General features: G+C 26.9%; 1 protein-coding gene across 3 annotated transcripts; it reads right to left on the bottom strand.

The window, feature by feature from the left end:
• Positions 1 to 1,639: 1,639 nt before the first annotated feature.
• Positions 1,640 to 19,091, bottom strand: LOC135926566 (uncharacterized). Of its 3 annotated transcripts, none has more exons than XM_065462488.1 (7): positions 18,923 to 19,091; positions 9,247 to 9,407; positions 5,913 to 6,039; positions 5,300 to 5,455; positions 5,086 to 5,240; positions 2,717 to 2,840; positions 1,640 to 1,874 (listed from the first exon to the last, which is right to left on the bottom strand). In XM_065462488.1, exons 2-7 carry the CDS (start codon positions 9,313 to 9,315, stop codon positions 1,681 to 1,683), a joined length of 825 nt encoding a protein of 274 aa, XP_065318560.1. In that variant the 5' UTR covers positions 9,316 to 9,407; positions 18,923 to 19,091; the 3' UTR covers positions 1,640 to 1,680. The 3 variants fall into 3 exon arrangements, with proteins under 3 accessions (XP_065318560.1, XP_065318562.1, XP_065318561.1); XM_065462490.1 differs by having other exon boundaries at positions 9,266 to 9,407; XM_065462489.1 differs by lacking the exon at positions 9,247 to 9,407.
• Between the last annotated feature and the right edge of the window lie 170 nt (positions 19,092 to 19,261).

Raw genomic sequence — 19,261 nt, 5'->3', positions numbered from 1 at the left:
ATATTTTTAAGGGTCTGAAACGAGTATAGTCGAATCTAAAGATTAATTAAAATAACTTTATTTTGATGAGTGCAATTTAAAGTATACTCAATCCACCCATGAAGTTTAGGTATTAATTTTAAATGAAGACTGTTGCAAACATTTTTATCTTAAAGGAAAGCTAATAATAAGATCCAAAGAGTGCCTCCTTGGAGATTTCTAAAACCAAACTTAAAATTTATAAAACTGGATCTATCTAATTTTTATACATCTATAAAATTTTTTATCTATATATCTTGAATAATTAATTAAAATTTTTTTAAAGATTATTTATAATGGGAAAAAGATAATTTAACAATTTATAAATTTTTTTCGATTTTGGCATATAAGAAACGACGATTTGCTTAACTTTGATCGTAACATCATTTGATCGTAAATTCGTCCACTTTTCTGATTGGCTTATTTAATTATTGTTAAAAATTACTTGGAATTATCTGATATATTAAATAAAATCGAAATGAATTCATATAAATAATGATATCGTCCATTTTGACCGTAAATGAACCAATATAAGATCAGAATCTTACGATCAAAGGAGGCCCTCCCGAAACGATTCCCATTTTACCATTATGAGTCTTGTACAAAATGAATTATGTTTGGACTAAATCTTTAATCTGGGTTTAAGGCAAATATGGTCATTTCTTGCTTTGACTATTTTAGTAGTAAGGTTAATTTCTAAAAAATATTAAATAAATTTGCCTCTTTTCCCATATAATCACACAAGTAACAAAATTTAGCAGCCCTTAAAATCGTCAAATTTTGGTGGCTCGGGGCGACTACCCCGCTTGCTTATACCGAAGGCACAGGCCTGATGCTTCCAAAAGTTTGATTGATTTCATGCTTTATAAGTGACGATGCAGTTTTTAATTTGTTTATAACTCGGTTTCTTTTCAGTAATTGGCAAAATTGATGAGTAAATAATAAGTATACTAATCACGCACGAGAATAAAATATTAATATAATAAATCTTATTTAAAGTAAGCAAATTTATTTACTATTATAAAAAAATATTATATTTTAAAGATTTGACATATATGGCAATAAACGCTTTGATTTAGTCAGGGCTTTGTTGCCAGGTTCGGTTCAAAATTAAATCACAATTGTGAACCCGGTTAGTTCAAAATGGGCTTATCAAAAATTAGTTAGGTTCAGGTTATTAAAAGTCAGTCGAATTTTCAAAATGTTATTAAGAATTTTTAAAATGTCAAGCATTTATTTTAAATATTTTAATTAAAAAATTATTTTTTAAGAGTATTTTTATAAAAAAAGTGAAATACCAAAATTATTTTTATAAAAATCGAATATATCCAAAAGCCTTCAATTAGTGGACTTAAAGACCCAATAAGATGTATGGAGAAAACCCATATAATAGTGCCCCCCCCCCAGCAAAATACTGGCTACACCTATGTGTAAAACTAATATTAAATTCCCTTCCCTTTCCTCCGAGATTATCAGGACGTCATCTCTGCCCATATATATTTTTTAACCGTATATAAAACCGTTATAACTAGATTACACAAATTTATTATGAATGACAAAATTTCAACTATAAACTTTTGAAAATATAAAATAAAGAAGAATCTTTAAAGTATAAGCATGAATTTAATATAGTAAAAAAAAAATTGATGTATTGTATTTTTTTCATTGTTTCAATAATTTGACAATATCTAAATCATCACGGTTGGTGATGACAATCTTGCACCGAAAACATTGAAAGTCATTCAAAATGTTGTCATCTTTGTTACAATGGGCGCAAATAAATTCATTAGTTCCATTTTTAATAACCATGCCTACATATTCCCTATTTAGGCTAATCCATCTTAGATATTCTTGATCTAAAATATTTTAAATATTATCAACGATATTTTGTATAATATGTAGTCTCCAAATATTGTCGAAATATAGCATACCAATAGGACCTCGATAGTAGCCGCGGAAATACCGCGACATCTCATCGAGCTATTATATAAAATATACATGATCTATATAGCTATGCTATCATTTAGCCATGATCATCGCCGTTTAATCATAATCACGGTTGCTATAAAGGGGGCCTAGCTCTTCTTTACATATTAATCTTTTAACCAAATTAACCTTTAATATGGTTAATAACTTATCTATAGTACCATAAAAATGGCGTTTGAACCTATAATATTTGAATCTTAAAACGTAACTAAACTCTAAGATATAAATCAATTCTTTCCCCTATCGGATATAATATTCACCCAAAACTGATCCGATAATCTCATTTATATCGATTTTTAATACCTTAAATAGAAGAATTATACCACAAATTAAGGATTAGAATTTATTCAAGTTAAAAAAAATACAATTTTTTATATAAAATTGAACTTCTTTTTCTCTTCTCTCTTAAAATAATTCGAATTTTTTAAAACATTACAAATAATTAAATGTTGGCTCTTTCATTTATTTACTTATTTATTTATTATAAGTAAATAGCATAAAATAAACAATATTATATAACTATACAATCATAAAATGGCAATATTAAATCGGTTTCTTAAAATATCAATTCGATTCAGTTTTTTTCAAAAACGACGAATGTCGGTCCTAACGGAATTTATATAGAGTTAAATTTGATATAAATTTATTTTATATCATATTTATAAATATTTATATTAATTTTAAAAACAATTGGATCGATCGATAGGTTAACCTTTAATATTGACGTAACAGAATTCATAGGTAGCTTCTTTCACCAATATTGCATAAAAAACTCTGGGTGTAATGGTAAAACAATGCATGGTGTTATTTTCGATGTGGAAATCAAAATCATCAATCTGATTAGAAAAAAAAATAATATTTCATATCAAAAATAAATTAATAAATTAGCTCCTTCATTATAAGGAAGAATCTGGCGATTTACAAAATCAACCAGAAATGTTATAATATGGAAAAAAAAATATTTTCAAATAATTTTTACTTCAATATTTTATTTCACAGCATAGAACATAGAAATTACGATGAATGTGAAATAATACAAAATACATTTTATGAAATATAAAAACAATTTTGCGATGGGGTTTCATATATAAAGGAAAATTAAAAAAAACAAACTATTTTTAATTTTTTGTATGTAATTATTTTTATTTTACTAACTTTTTTTCCATTTTAAATAAAGATATCAATGTAACGAAAGCCCGGCCCGAATTATCCTATCTAGCCCGGACAGAATAATTTATCTATTTGCCCGGCATAGCCTTATATTTTTTTATGCTCAACTTGCCCAGCCAACCCGCTATAATTTTTGACCTATCAAGCCCGTTTTCATTTATTTAAAATCCGCCCCAGGGGTGGGCTGGGCCCGGTTTTGAAGATCTCTGATAGAAACATCATAATGTGATCCTCGTCATTTCTTTTTTAAACCCTTTATTTTTGAATCTAAATAAAAATATTCTTTATCAATTAGAGGTATTCTCTACCCCATGCCCAATGCGCATTAAATTTAAGAAACTCATAAATTGGTATAATGGAAGCTCCCACATTGTCCGAGTTAATATTTATACTTTTTCCCGCTTTCTCAAAATTCTAATTAGTTTTGTTTCCGAATATAGTTCATATATCTGTTCATCAATACCTAAACAAAAATTTTTGAAAAAATCGAACACTTTTCAAAATATTTCATATGACAAAAACGGTTTAAAATGATATATATGTGAGTCTCCCTCAAAATTCTCTTGTTGTCTCCATATATTTTTCCATCCTAAAACACCTAAAGGCATTAACATTTGAGAACTCGATATTTATACCAAAATTATCTAGTATAGAGTCAGTTAGGGTAGCATTAACTAATACAAATATTTTTTTTTGAAAATTTAAATTTCGAAAATAATGTATGAATTCAGGAATGGATCTCATAACTGTAAATTTAGTGTTTACTAAATATAAAAGGTATTTTATTTATGACTAATCATTCACCTTACTGTGTAGCATAGAAATACCTAGCTTGAATTTGGTGTTGTGACTTAGAAATGTTATGGATGGACTTCTTTGTAGGTTGGCAGCCATCCAATTTACAAATATGGGTCATCCCCCGAATTCAACTATTCTGATAAAAATTGTCAAAATTCATACAAATAATCATTTAATAAAAATAATAAACAATCAATTATGCTAAAATATATTTATATACAAATAAATAATGGCTTCTATTTTAAAAATTGTGAATTATTTATATGTACTTAAGATTGAATCTTCCATTGCCAATTTTTTTAAATATTAAATTTTGGAGAATAAGAAAAATATTTAAAAATAAATAAATTTGGCCAGGTATTGAGATGTGTACACACCTCCTCATATAAGTAATTCTTTATAAATTTTGATAATTTCATTTTCAACATGGTCATAGGCGTAATCTAGGGTAACGCGAGGACGCTCATTCGAAAATTTGTCAGTTTTCTTAAATATCATCATAAGCTAAAAAAAATTCATACCCCTACCAATGAAATTAACTAATCCAGACTGATTATCATTAAAATGCAATAAAAAGTGTACATACATTGAAGTCTGATATTGAATGACATTTAAACGAAATACCTTTCAATGCTGTCAACTATGCATATGCACTTTAAAAAAATGAATTAGTATTAATGCCATTGACCCCTGCCACCCTCCCCCCCCCCTTATTCCCAACAATATGTATTAATATAATTTTTTAAATAACGACTATTCAAAATTTTCAGTAAAAAAGCATTTTAATATTTAAAAAAGTAAAAAACGAAAAATATTTTTTTAAAAGTGTAACCCTTCTAAAGAAAAACTCTCAATAAGATGAAAACATATCTAATGTTGCTTCTCTCCCTTCACCAAAATCCCGACTATACCTATGAATGTGGTCAATATTTTAAAACTTTTCCTTTTCGTTACTATAACTAGAAATATATTGTACCTATTTCAAACAAATGTTGTAATTTTGTTTGCAGTTAATTCAGTAATGTAATATTGATAACATTTTGAGTAGAAATTATCTTAATTCAACCCTAACGCTCACCACATAATAAACTTATTTATTTTCAAAATATTAACCGTTAATGAATGAGAAGAAACGTTTCCAGATGGATGATTAGTTTGAACTATTTGGTAATTCTTGACATCCTTATGGCTGTCATCGATGTCTAATTGCACATTGGTTTTGTTTTCAGTCATCTTGAAATTTACTTTTTTCACTTTGAGACCCTCGTCTTAAATCCATTAAAATCAAATTATGAATATTATTATAATATCGTTCATAAAGTAAAACTTTTGCAATCCACGGCTGTTCCATTAAGGGTAAACTTGGCTTTGTTACAATCTTCACAAATTGTTTGTGTATCACATGTAGCGTTAGGTTGCTCGGAACAATAAGAACAAGAACCATTTCCGCACATGGCTCTAGGTGTCCAGCTTAAACAAGTTCCTATATATGATAATAAATACTAGATGTGAGAAAGAATAGAAAAACAACTATAAATATGCGCGATTCGATATTTCAAATAAATGATTTTTATTGTTCATGCAGAAAATTAAATATAAAAAAAGGAGGCTTAAATAAATTAAATGTTAAAAATTTATTTATCTACTTAAAAACGGGAAAATAATTTGTTAGATTTTCATAAAAAATTATTGAAATATTTTGAATCTAGAGATTTTTTATTCGATAATTTTTTAAAAATATAATTATAGTATTTATTTATTATTTTGTTATAAATTTTATTGCCCTATACCAAGTATATCTTAAATAATGGATAAAAATTAACAAAAATTGATCCATCAAGGGTTGATCCCTAAAGATTATTCAAATTTACAAAATCACTTAAAAAAAAATTTTTTTAAAAATATGATATTTAAAAACATTTGACTATTTTTTTTGTAACCTGTATTCATGATATATGAGTTGGAAACCGATTGATATAAGGTGATGTTACCTTGCATAGGAAGGACCTTTATCTCGTATTGACTTTTATCTAAGGGCGTCATTTCAAAAAAGGATGTATTTTCAATCTAAGTTTTAGTTTAAGTATTTTATTTAAAAATTTTATATAATATACATTCGATTATTGTTTTCTTCTGAAGTTAGAAATAAAAAGCTTAATTTTCTAAAAAATCGTTATGGCTGATGGGGATATGATAAAAATTTGAATCTAAAAATATTAAAATTATATAAGAGCCATGATTTAAGTCTAACTCAAAGAAACTTTTCTTATTGCCGTTACAGTTGATTGATTTAAATTTATATTCGACTATAATAACATGACCTGTTGGATATGATGAGCTGTCAGAAATTATTATTTTATTGAAAACAATTTTCGATATATTATATATTAAAACCTATATCTGCTCATCTCAAACCTTTAATTAATTCCAGAGACCTACAGGCCCGGCACCAAGCCCTGCCCGGGTGGTCTGAAATTTTTTTTTTAAAATACCCGGGCTGGGCTGGGCCGTAAAATTTTTTTAAAAAAATTTATACAACATGAATTATTATATTCGTCAATTAGATATGGTTATAATGATTATATATAGTTATGATTACTATAATGTTGGGTGAAAGTTAACACTAGCTAACACTCATAGTATCTATTACATAATATAATTATAGTTTTCCTGCCATGAAAAAATACGCAAAGGATTAAATACATTATTATATAATATATGTTATATTTTTTATTAATTAAAATATCAGTTTTATTTTTTTTATAAATACAATTAATATAGTATATTCTCAAAATATTATTTACACAAATTTTTTATAGTACAATTTGTAATATACTAAATATCTGTTTTGAATAAAAAAAAAATTTGTAGTAGTGTTGTTAGGCTCTTTTTGAGCCTATTTTTAAAAACGGCTAACTCAGTTTTATCCAGTATTACGCAAGCCTGAAAATCTTGCTCATAGAAGGAGCAAAGGTCTAGACATATAGTATCGAAATTTCGAGGCTTAGTCAATATTTTTCTGGCGAAAATATTGAGTTAGCCGTTTTTAAAAATCGGCTCAAAACGAGCCGTTTAACAACATTAGTTAATATGCTTGTTTATTAAATGATAATACTCGCCGAAAATATGATAAAATACCAAATAGGTAAATTTTTTATATATACCAGGTCGAATATAATTTTAGAAAATCCGGGCGGGCCAGGCCGTAAAATTTTTTTAAAAAAATATCCCTCTACAGGTCTCTGATTAATACTAACCCCATATATCTCTCACTGTTAATTCGACTCCTTAAATCAGTTACATGTTTTAATTTTAAATATATTTCCACCGATTAAAAAAATTTCTTCAGATGAACATACCTTGAGCTACGCATAAACCAAATTATGACATCTTTTTGTGTAGGTCTTTCTTCTTATTGATTTTAATTATTCCAAAATAATATTCATCATTTTTAATTTTTGTTAACCTCTTATTTTTTGTGAATAAATTTACTGGGTTAAAGGAATATACCATCTTAGTTTGATTTTTATTAACGATTAAATGATGTACGAAACTTCTTTAATTTGTCAAATTATTATCCTTTATTTGGAAATAAAGAAAAATTGCAGGAAACATTCCTGAAAAGCGCTTTGAAAAAACGTTCTGTCAAGAAAGGGCCTTAGAGGTTATGCAATGCTAATAATAACTTAAGATGCTAAAATTAGACATAAATTTTATATTGAAATGCCAATCGTTTTCACTTATAAAATAATTATTGTCATTTTTTTAAACGAACGAGAGAATTTCTCTTTCTTCGTAAAAAATGCAGATAAAAGCTTTCAAATATAATTATAACTGCATCTTTGTAACAGAGTTAAAATAAAAGTTGCCCACTATATTTTATTTTTTGTAAATATATTTTTATCAATTTTATAGTATAAATTTACAGGGACCCGAACCGTTATTTATAAAGGTTCAGTTTGGTTACTGTTCAGTATGTAAAAAATTATAATGGTTACGTTTTGGTTATGGTTCTTAAAAATATATATATAGGTTCGGTTCGGTTCAGCTAATTATAAAGGTTTATTAAGGTTCATTACGGTTAGAAATTTTTTTTTATTGAAGCAACACTATCTTCTAATTTATTTTTATTATAAGCATCTATGAATTATATATAAAAACAATATATAAGATTAAAAATAACTCATTTTTAATTATATTATTTGAACGTATAAGTAATATATTTTCTAATATAAATGGATTCCTTTTTGTTCGTTTTGACGATAACACAAATTTTAGCCCCGAAAAGGCCCTTTATGCAGAAACTTGTGTTACGGGAACCGCCAGTACTATAAGAGCAAGTTTATATAATTCTGGATATTCAAATTATTTCCATTTCTAAATATAAAAATTAAACCGGTTTGAACCGGTTTAACCGTTTTTATAAAGATTCTTTTTACACCTTCAAAGAATATTTATATCGGTTCGATTACGGTTATGGTTTAGATATTTATAACGGTTTTAATGGTTTAACGGTTCGTTACGGTTCACTCCGGGTCCCTGTAAATTTATGATCACGATAGTATATATCATATGTTATCTGAATCAGATAATAAGTCTTCTGTCTGTTTAAAATTTTAGAAAATTCGAGTATTGCCAGCTTATATAGATTAGAAATGGCTCAAAAGTTTAAAAAAAAAATTGTCAAATTTTAGGATAGATATTTTATACACATATTTTAATTTTTGACTAACTTAAATTTTCACATTTAAAAGACCTGCTCAACAAAATACTTACTCTATAAATTTATATTATTGTATATTAAATTTTATTATTTATCTATTTGCAATAAACGAAAAAAATGTTAATATAACAAATATAATATTAAAACAAATTAAACAGAAAACTGATGTAATATGAACCCCCCCCCCCCCCCCCCCACCACTCCATATAAAAGAAAGCTACAAGAAAAATTGTTATTTATTTAAAAACGAGAATTGTTCATTTAAAAATTCTCCCAATTTTAACTTCCTTTTTATTTAGCCAAGAACAAAAAATGTTCTTACTCCTGTACTACTATTATAGTGAAAAAGTTATTTTTGAAAAATAACTAGTAACTATTAATTCTGAAAAAGGTAACTATTTACATTTATATTTCAAAAATAGTACATTGCACGTTTCTTTATAAATTATAAAACCATCATTTTTTAATTTCGAGTAATCAAATATAAAAAATGCGTCGGGCATGTAAGTGGAAAAATATTAAAGAAAAAAATGCAGATTTCAATAACTGACTATTTGATTCAGCATTAACTTGGGCAAAGTTTTGTTGTAAGGCAAATCTGTTTTTAGCAAAGTAACCATGACCTGATATTTGCTGATGTTTGAATAGATAGGATTAAGGAAATGAACATGCTTCTTAAATGGTTGGACAGAATTTTCTACGAATAAATTTCCTATTAATTATTTTTGTAATATATCATTATCAAACGCATATAGGTTTTATAAGTATTGAATAGAAAATAAATTTAGATTAAGGAATGATTATAATTTTTAAATAATTTTTTCAAGAGAGTATTAAATTATTCTGTCAATAATATTATCTCTTTAGCCATTTTGAATAAAAAGTTTTTTATAATTTTCTAGGTCTATTTTCAGCATTTATTTTTGCTTCCAAACAACATATCGTAATAATTTCGATCATATTTAAAAAAAATCTTATAACACTCGTATCAGACGCCATCTAATAATAACTAAAAATATATTTCGACTTTTGACACAATTTCTAGAAACCTTTGATGGGTGATAATTTTGTTTTTCTTTAAAATCGCAAATTGGTATATTACTTATTCTTGACGGCAAAAATGTTTGGAAGAATAAGTAATATAACTGTATTTGTACTGGTATTTATTTTATTTAATCATGTTTATTTCTAGGTTTTCTCCCATACTAATTAATAGTAAAATTAATATAGCCAATATAACCACCCCCCCCCCCCCTAATCAAATTTTTTATTTAATCGGGCATGGGCCTTTTACCTCTCCTCTTATTTCCCATGGTCGTTTAAGTAAGGGGCTTTGCCTCTTGCACAGGTAACTGCAGCCTGCCCCAAAACATGGATGGTCCTCTTAATTATTTCCCATCTTTTATCCCAGTTTGATGGGCTTTTCGTGAGAGGACCAAGCGTTGCTATGTTGTATTTATATCTCTGGTATATATGTATATGACGTTTGCTAGGCAAAAATAAATGGCTTAGGTAATTTATCAACGTTGTTTTGTTTGGAAGCAAAAAAGAAATTGCTGAAAACGATCTAGGAAACCGTTTTGAAAAAAACTTTTTGTTTGGAAATGACCTTATAAAGCTATTGAGTAATTCATATAAACATTTAGCAGCTGAATCTGTCTTTCATTTGTAATTGTTTTTATTTTTAAATAGAAAAGCAAGATTCCCTTTATAAAGTTAATTTCCCATTAAAACAATGACAGTTCCTATAAATTAAATTTTTATTACCCAAGGATCCTTTAAAAAATGAATTGACTTCCGAATTTTTTGTAACATTTCCTGATAAATTTTAGTTAGGTAAAAAAAAAATTTGTTGAATTTTTTAAATATATTTATAAAAAATACTATTTCCTTCTTAGCCTAAATTTTTAGACAAGTTTTAGCTGATTTTTTTTATTAGCTAATATGGCTTTATAATATCGTCACCTAAGTATTATTAGGATCTAACTGCATTCTTTATAATGAGATAATTTAGTTAATTTATAAATCAGTAGATAAGGTCCCAAGTACCAACCCAAATAATATTATTTTTTTTATAACTCCTTCCTATAATAATTATTTATATATTTATGAATTCTTAATGTATTAGAAAATTGTCATTTTTTTCCCCTTATATGCTATAGCACTAGATAAGATTAATAAATATAGCATTATATATATATATATCTTAAATTCATTATAAAATTTATTATTATATATAAATGACAATTCACAAAACGAAAATTATCTAAATTTTACACTTTTGTCTACTAATACGAAGTCTATATTTGCATTTCCTATACAAAAAAAAATAATTAGAAAAACCAATAAAAATATAACTCAATAATGAAAAAGAAAAAAAAATCGTTAAATAGCAAAATGAACATTAAAAAAGTTGGAATAACCAATAAAAATACATCAATTTTAAAGTGAAAAATCCGTATGTATAAGAGAAGAAACAATTAAAATAGATAATATCTAAAAAAATTGAAAGTCCTGGAGAGGGGAAAAAAATAATAGAGCATATAGCCCTTTGTGACACGTTTTTAAATATTTTATATTTTGAATAGAAAATTAATAAAAAATTAATAAAAACAGAAAATTTTACTAAAATGGGCATATCCCCGAGGCTTCTCCCTTGAACACTTGGATTTAAAGGGAAAAGAGGATTAGATGGATATATTTCTTAACTAAGATAAAATTTCAGACGATGCATTGTCTTCCCATATAAATAAAACATAAAAAAATGAACTTCAATACATAAACCCGAATAAAAAGAACACGGCAAGCAATAGAATAGGGGGAAAAATTAAGGAAGTATTTTTTTAAAATATTTTTTTGGTGGATTAATAAAAAATAAAATGGAAATCCGCACAATATAAATAAATAAAGGAATAATCCATATTTAATGCCTCTAATGTAAGAAAAAATTGAAAATCCAACTCCTGAGCCCACTAACAGTATTGGGAAGAGGGGGTGCATATAAGATTCATAACCTTCAGATTTAACGCGTTTGTGCGTGCACAAATCGCATTTGCTTTTTATATGAAGTAAGATACATATAACTATTAGATGTAACCGAGTCATTGGAGAACCCTTATATGTATTCATTCATCAAATCAACAATATATAAATATTATTGTGTATTATTATAAAAAAGGCAAGAGATAATACTATAATGGAGATCATTAATATATTTATTTGAAATAATGAGAAAAAAATAACATTCACCTATTAATAAAAAATTTCTTCAGAAAATTATAAACATCGTATATTTCATTAAAAATAAAATATATGATTAATTTCGTCTTAATTTATATATATTTGTCTTGACCTGAACACTATCATATTGAATCTCATTTTATTGTAAGCTAGATCGTCAGGTACATTGTCGATAAATTAATCTGTAAACCACTTATGGCAATTGAAAGATCATGGCAAATAATACAAGTTGATGGATCCACAATTTGACTAGAGATTAACGCGTGCAAAACCAAACTATGTTCTTCTTTTATGTCAACCCTATTTTTTTTCAAAAATATCGAGCTTGACGAAATCTTCTACCTTTGATTCCTTAGTGTCAAGGCCATATCGAGCCTCAAAAAACATGGGTGAAGTTTTTTAATTGCTATCCGCCGGTAAATCATATTTTCTCATTAATTTTTTTTAACACGCCCAAAATTCTCTACGCGCCCGATGCAAGTTCCTATCCTAATCAAAGAAATATTTTGTAGAGAGATATCAAACTGCATTTTAACAATCTCCTTTGACTCCAAGCAACTCTGCCTCTGCGTCTTCTACTGGAATACACAGTGGCTTTATATTATCTACCCTAGTTAGCACTCGTATCATAGACATTCGCACCTCCTACCCTTATCTTTGCTTTAAAAAAACTCAATTGATTTGGAAAGATTCAACAAGAGCCTTTTCTCTTTTCCAATCTCAACAAAGCAGAGTAAGATGACCTGAAGGTTGCAGGTATTGATGCAAAAACGCTCCATTTGAGCCGTATTTTAAAAACGGCGAACTCAATATTTAGCCCAAAAAATATTGCCTAAGTCTCAAGATTTGGTGAATAGAAATTTGTGACATCTTGGTGCAAAATCTTCAGGCTCGCGCAATATTTGTTTGGATAAAATACTGAGTTAGACTTTTTTAAAAATCGGCTAAAATGGAGTGATTTTGCATTACTAGTTGCAGGTAGATTACCTATACAATCTGCAATCTAAGAAATATTCCTCCTTCGCGCTGAACAAGGGTTCGGGGAGGGGGATTTCTAATGACAATTTCCTTTAAAAGTCTTGGATTGAAACAAAACAATAAAAAATTAGCTTTGCTTTAGCCCTTATGTCTGAACAGCTACACAATTCCGCTACATATCATGAACCAATTATTACATATATTTGTACATCACATCATCTGAAATTTATTGATTAAAGTCCTGAAATACAAGGTCTTCCCTCTATCAACGAAGCAACTGGTCAAGGGCTTATATTTCTGTCAAGATATGTCATTCGAAATCTTAAAATACAACTTCCTTTATTTGGTGGACTCAATTCTTGATTAAGGACTCATCTCAATCATTTTATTATATAATTTCATTTTTTTTTCAATCACGTTCTTTTTAATTTTATATATTGTATCTTTTTTGCACAATGCTTGTTTATTAATAAAAGAAATACCTGTAAGATATAATAATATTTACATAAAATTGTGTCCTATCTCATTTTATCTCCCAAAATAGATATTTACTCTAACTAGGTGACGATATATTATTCATTCTTCCTCTTTATCCCTTTCTTTTTTATATAGTTATTTGTTTTAATTAATGAGGAATTTTTTTTTAAACCTATAGATTTCAGTGCTTCTAATGACTCCGCACTGGACTTCTTTATGACTTTACCTATTATAATATTTTTGAATAAAAAACAATTAACAATGGCTAAAATTTTACAAATACAAATTATAAGAGATTTACGTTAATAATAAAAGAAGGGAAATGGAGAAAAAATAAAACAGGAATGAAAGCATATAAAGGGAATTTGTAATCATAATAAATTTACCATATCCACTATTTATGGCTAGTATAGTTAGGAATATCTTTCCTATGAATTTCATTATTTAAAAATCTTCAAAAAATTATAAAATTGAAAATAAAGATTTTTTCTTTCTTTTAGATTATAATGATGATTTAAAGAAAACAAGTTTATTAAAAACTATGATTTCGCTTTCAGGCTATTTTAGAATATGTTTAAGTGTTTATAAATAGGAAAGAATGTATTGGTATATTATAATAATTTTATATACTCGGAGTTTTATAAAATATGTATAGAGATCATAAAATTGTTTTACGACAAACTGAAGAAAATTTTATTTTTAACATTTAGAAATTAATTCTTTCTACGAATAAATTAGCCCTGCAAATTTTTTTATAATTTGTTATCTCTTCTTATAAGGCGGGAATGGCTTGAGGAAAATTTAATAAATATTTATTTTTTATAAAGTGATTTAAATATTTTTATGTGAAATATTGTGATATGATTCACATAAATATGAGACTATATTTAAAAATGTTTTAAGTTTTACCATTCTTTTTATTTAATTTTTCAATATAAACAATTCAGTAATATACAAATTTATAATAGAGACAGTGAGAAGGAAAATCATAGTTATAATATCATATGATTTAGAAGAAACCCGTAATCAAAAAATTTATTGGGGGGGGGGGGGTCACAATATTATAATCATTGATTTTTATAGAAAAAAAATAGCAAAATTATTTTGTAACTTAGCATTTGAATCATACCCATATAATAGCCAGTGCGAGATTTTATTTCAGATCCAGTTCAAAGACAGTTGGGGGATTTGTCCATCTAACCTTCCCGAAATGCGGGTAGGCTACACATTAGCTGGAAAATATAATAGGCACGACATCGATATCCATAGAATTAAAGGTATCAAAATCAAGCAAATATATTGCGTAGAAGAATGATACCATATATTACATATGTTTTCCATCTCTTTATGGTAAAAACGAGCTTTCATTAATATAGGTAAGGTGCTATGATAAAGTTGCCAAAATATAGATAGCCTTTATATTAGAAAATGAGTTTAAAACAGAGCTACAAAGTCCTAACATTTATTGCATTTTTGGATTTCTGGGATCAAGAGTTTCTAAGCCCACCAAAATTTTATATTACAATATAATTTTTCCTGCTAGCATTCAAGTCCGTCAGAATAAAACTCTGACATCTTATGCATAATTACAACTGAATCAACTTCAATGTAAAGTTCAGAGTTATTAAGTATAAAATAATAAAAAATAAATTTTTTCAATTGAAATAAAAGTATCAATGAGAGAAAAAATAAATCAAACTTATCCGAAACTTTTTAAAATATTTGACAACTTTCTGAACAGAATTAACCTTGGTATTTTGTAAAACTGAGGACATTTTGAGTTCCATTATAACGCTCTTCATATCTTGATTTTGATTTTGTAGCATACCCATAAAATCATATGTATCTAAAAACTTTTATATTGAGATGGTTACATAGGTTTTCGTTTAAAAACCGTCCTAGTTATCTCCTTTTCTGCAACTTTTACTCTTTTAGACGAAATATTTATTACATTTCATTTTTTTAGTCAGCCCATATTAAAAAAAGGAACCGCTTGCTATAGGTTAAAAAAATCAGCAATTTATATTAGGGGAGACTGGGGCTAGTCGAACCGATTTTTGTAAAATCAGCTATAACTCCTGTGTCTTTTTAGATATTATAAAGTATAATATATGAATCGATTCCTACACCTATATTCTATAAAGGTGCTTTATAAATATTTAAGTATATAATCTTATTTTTGAAATATTATTCTTTGTAAAAATTGAAATTTTGCTGAACAAGCCCTAATAGCGGGGTTAGGCAAACCACTGAAAGGAGATTCCTAAACCATTAATTTTTTAGGCTATAATGAATTCATTCATTTTTATTTATTAATAATGATACTTATAGAATAAATTTATTATTTCATTGTTCAAAATATCAAATACATTTAAATTGAAGCTAATTATAATTATATATAAAAATTAAAACTTAATTTTGGTTAATTTAATAAACATTTTGGACATATAAAAATAAGGATCTTAAGGAGAGATTATGATTTCTTAGCATAAACCTAAATACCAATTATACACAGCCATAGAATATTCTTTCCAAAATTTTATCAAGCCCCGCTGGCTCTAAATTGACTAATCGTGATTGAAATATCATCTAGACAGAATAATTACTCATAAAACTTTCTCAAATTATAAAAGAGGGTTAAAACTTTGCTATAAAATTTAATTTATATGTAAATGATTATATAACTTAGAAATTAAAATTCTGTCATGTAAAAATCTTTTGAATTTTACATCAAAATTTTATTTCTTAAATGAAGTTTTAATAATTAATTGTTTCAAAAGATTTTTTGCCTATAGATGAACACATAAAAGCTATATTCGGAAAAATTTAAACCTTCTAGGCTATTTAATTTTAAAATGAGATTAAAAGGTTTGCCACCGGGGCTTACCTAATCCTAGTCTCCCCTACTATGTTGGAAAAATATGCGATTAAGTGAGTTAGGGAGGCTTCTTAGACATGACAAGAGTTTCTAAATTTAATCACATTTCAATTTTTTGAATAATTATTGCATCCACTGGCCCTCAATAAAAAAAATTACAAATTTCTTAACGGAATTATAATTTGAAAGAGTGGATATAACCTTTAGAAACATAAGAAATAACAAATTAAAACAATTGAAACAAAATCAAGAGGGGAATGAGGTAATAAGGCGATGTAAATTTGCCAAAAGTGGTAAGAGTAGTCATGATGACTAGAACAAAATAATAATAATCAGAGATGTCCACGTATTTATCACATTTCAATATTTCTGTAGCTACTAAATCTTTGTTTATGTTTGATGTATCCAAAGGGTCGATCAGGAAAAATCCCAAGCTAGGAACTTTTTATCTTACCATAATAACCAAGTGATTCAATCAAGTCTTTCATTGACAGTAAGCAAACTGATAGGTTCCATCGTGGAGGATATCCCAGCTGAATTTAAAGCACGCTTGATAAGGGAATTGCATGGAGTAGGACGGAAAGCTCACCCTGCATTGAAGGAAATGTCTGCCTGAATCTGAATGTTTGTGACATCTAGCACAATTGTGTGAGATGATCGAGTTGATATTTAATCAAATAGCAAGCGCAAAACTAAATTCTTGGTTTATGCTCAAAGCCTAGGTTCTTAGAAGGAATTGCTTCTAAAGATTTATGCCTTGAACCGATGTTAAGGCAACAAAGGGCGAATGGTCACAGATTTCAACTTGGTGTAAAGATAATTAACAGTACCTGCAATCATGGGCGTATCCCACTCTTTCTGCTTGATTGAAGTGGGAATAGAAATGTCAGATACATTTGTGATACTCCATAAGGAGAAAGTTACATCTAGTTAGACTGGTTAAGAAGAACTAGAGACAACGATAGCAGTACCGCAAGCCTATTTAAATCGATAAAGTGATTGGAAATCGAATTACGAACTCTTTATTGGTGGATAGAGTGACTTGAAACCATGAGAGGTCATTAAAACCATGAGAGGTCATTAAAACCAGGGCTTAACATTTGCTAATAATTCAAAGGTCTTCAAAGATCCTTACTCTTTTGAAGATAAAAAATGCGAAAAATTTTTTTGTATTGTAAAAAAAAATTTGAGTAAGATAAAAAATGTTTTTTGTAAAAAAAATCTTCTGTAATTTTTCCTTTGATGTTTTTTAAAAGAATTTAAAAAAATTTCTCAGATGTATTTTTTATATTTTGGTAAGAAAAAATTTTCAGCATGTTCAAAGAAGATTTTTTTTACAAAAAATATTTTTCATTTTGCTCAAAAATCTTTTTTAAGCATGCTCAAAATTTTTTTTTACGAAAAGATCATTAATTTTTTTGATCATCAAAGATTTTTTGTTCAAAATTTTGGGCAAAAAAATCTTCAAATGCTCATTTGAATATTTTTGTTAAACGCTGATTAAAACAAAGATTGACAATTTTTACCATTATTTTTTTTATTTTCAAAAATTTGAAGACAGCAGGGTATCTTAAGGCCTAAAGAATTTTGGAAATGTTGAAAACTCTTTTTATTAGGAAATACACATTGTGAGCAGGAACATGCCCATTAAACGGTGTAAAAAGAGATATATGGAGGTTAATTTAAAATGACAAGAATCACCCACCAATTTTTGGGCAGGCTCCAGTTACCAATAAGCATATAAAGACTAACTTTATGCTTGAACGCTTATGGACATTAAAAAGATAGTGAAATGAGGCCATATGCAAGTTAAAAGAAATTTTTGGGTCTGGAAAAGTTAAATTTAATTTTTACTGAATTAAAACTTTAACCTAGTACATGTGAGAGATTAGTGCTTGATAAATTAAATCAAAACATAAAAGGTTCACAGAGGTTTATAGTAAAAAAATCAATTGTTACATGCTAGACTGTTAAAAGGAACATATTTAAACATTTTATTACAAAGCTTGGCAAAATACATCAAATTAAGGTCTTTGAAGACATCAATGAACTTCAAATATCTTAGAGCTAAAATAAATTAGGCAAGGCTATTAAACACTTTAGTCATTGATGGCAGACATTTTACCCAATTAATTATTTTTGAAGATATAGGTTGTTAATATATGAATTGAATATCTATATTTAAATATTAAATTGACATTATGTATATTCACAATGAAGAACGACCTTATTTATTTTTATTGTGGATTCACGACATGATGAACTTGATTATTTTATTATTGAAATTGTAATATAGACTAGATATATTATAAAGTATTTAATTCAAAATGCAAGTTTTTATACCATGAGTTTTTTATGGATCAGTATTTATTCATTTAAAAACTTTACATATAAAACAATTTAAAAAATAAATTAAGAAATATTTAGCAGATTCTTGTCTTTTATTGTTAAAATATTTATCATGTTTTTATATTTTAATATAGTTTTATATTTATTTATTTTAAAAAATTATTAAAAATAACAAAATATAAAACTATATTAAAATATAAAAAACATGCGAACTATTTAAAATAAATTTTTTAAAAAATAATAAATTTAGAAAATAAACAACGAATTTTAAAAAAAAGCAAAAGAGAAAGATCAAATTATCTTACAAATATTCCTTGGTTTAGAGATAAACACCTTGTTTGGAATTTTATCTGTGTCTCCTAGTTCTTCTCTTCAAACATTGACCTGATTATTACCGATGAAAAATCAAAAATTAGCAGATACCACGATCTTTCAGATTTTTATTTTGCTTTTTAAAAAAATTGAACTTCTGGCCTGACCGTTAAATATCTAGTAGATTCGACCGAATAAAAAATCGGAAAATTTTATTGTAACCTTGACTTAGAAAAACATGTTCTACACAGTGATGTTTTATACATTACATGAACATTGCTTAATTAATGATTCGTTAATAAAATATCCATAAGAATTGATAACATTCATAT

This window comes from Gordionus sp. m RMFG-2023, chromosome 3 (assembly GCF_954871325.1).
Source record: "Gordionus sp. m RMFG-2023 chromosome 3, tfGorSpeb1-WG-v2, whole genome shotgun sequence".
NCBI lineage: Eukaryota > Metazoa > Nematomorpha > Gordioida > Chordodea > Parachordodidae > Gordionus > Gordionus sp. m RMFG-2023.
This window is presented reverse-complemented; position numbering and strand designations above follow the sequence as displayed.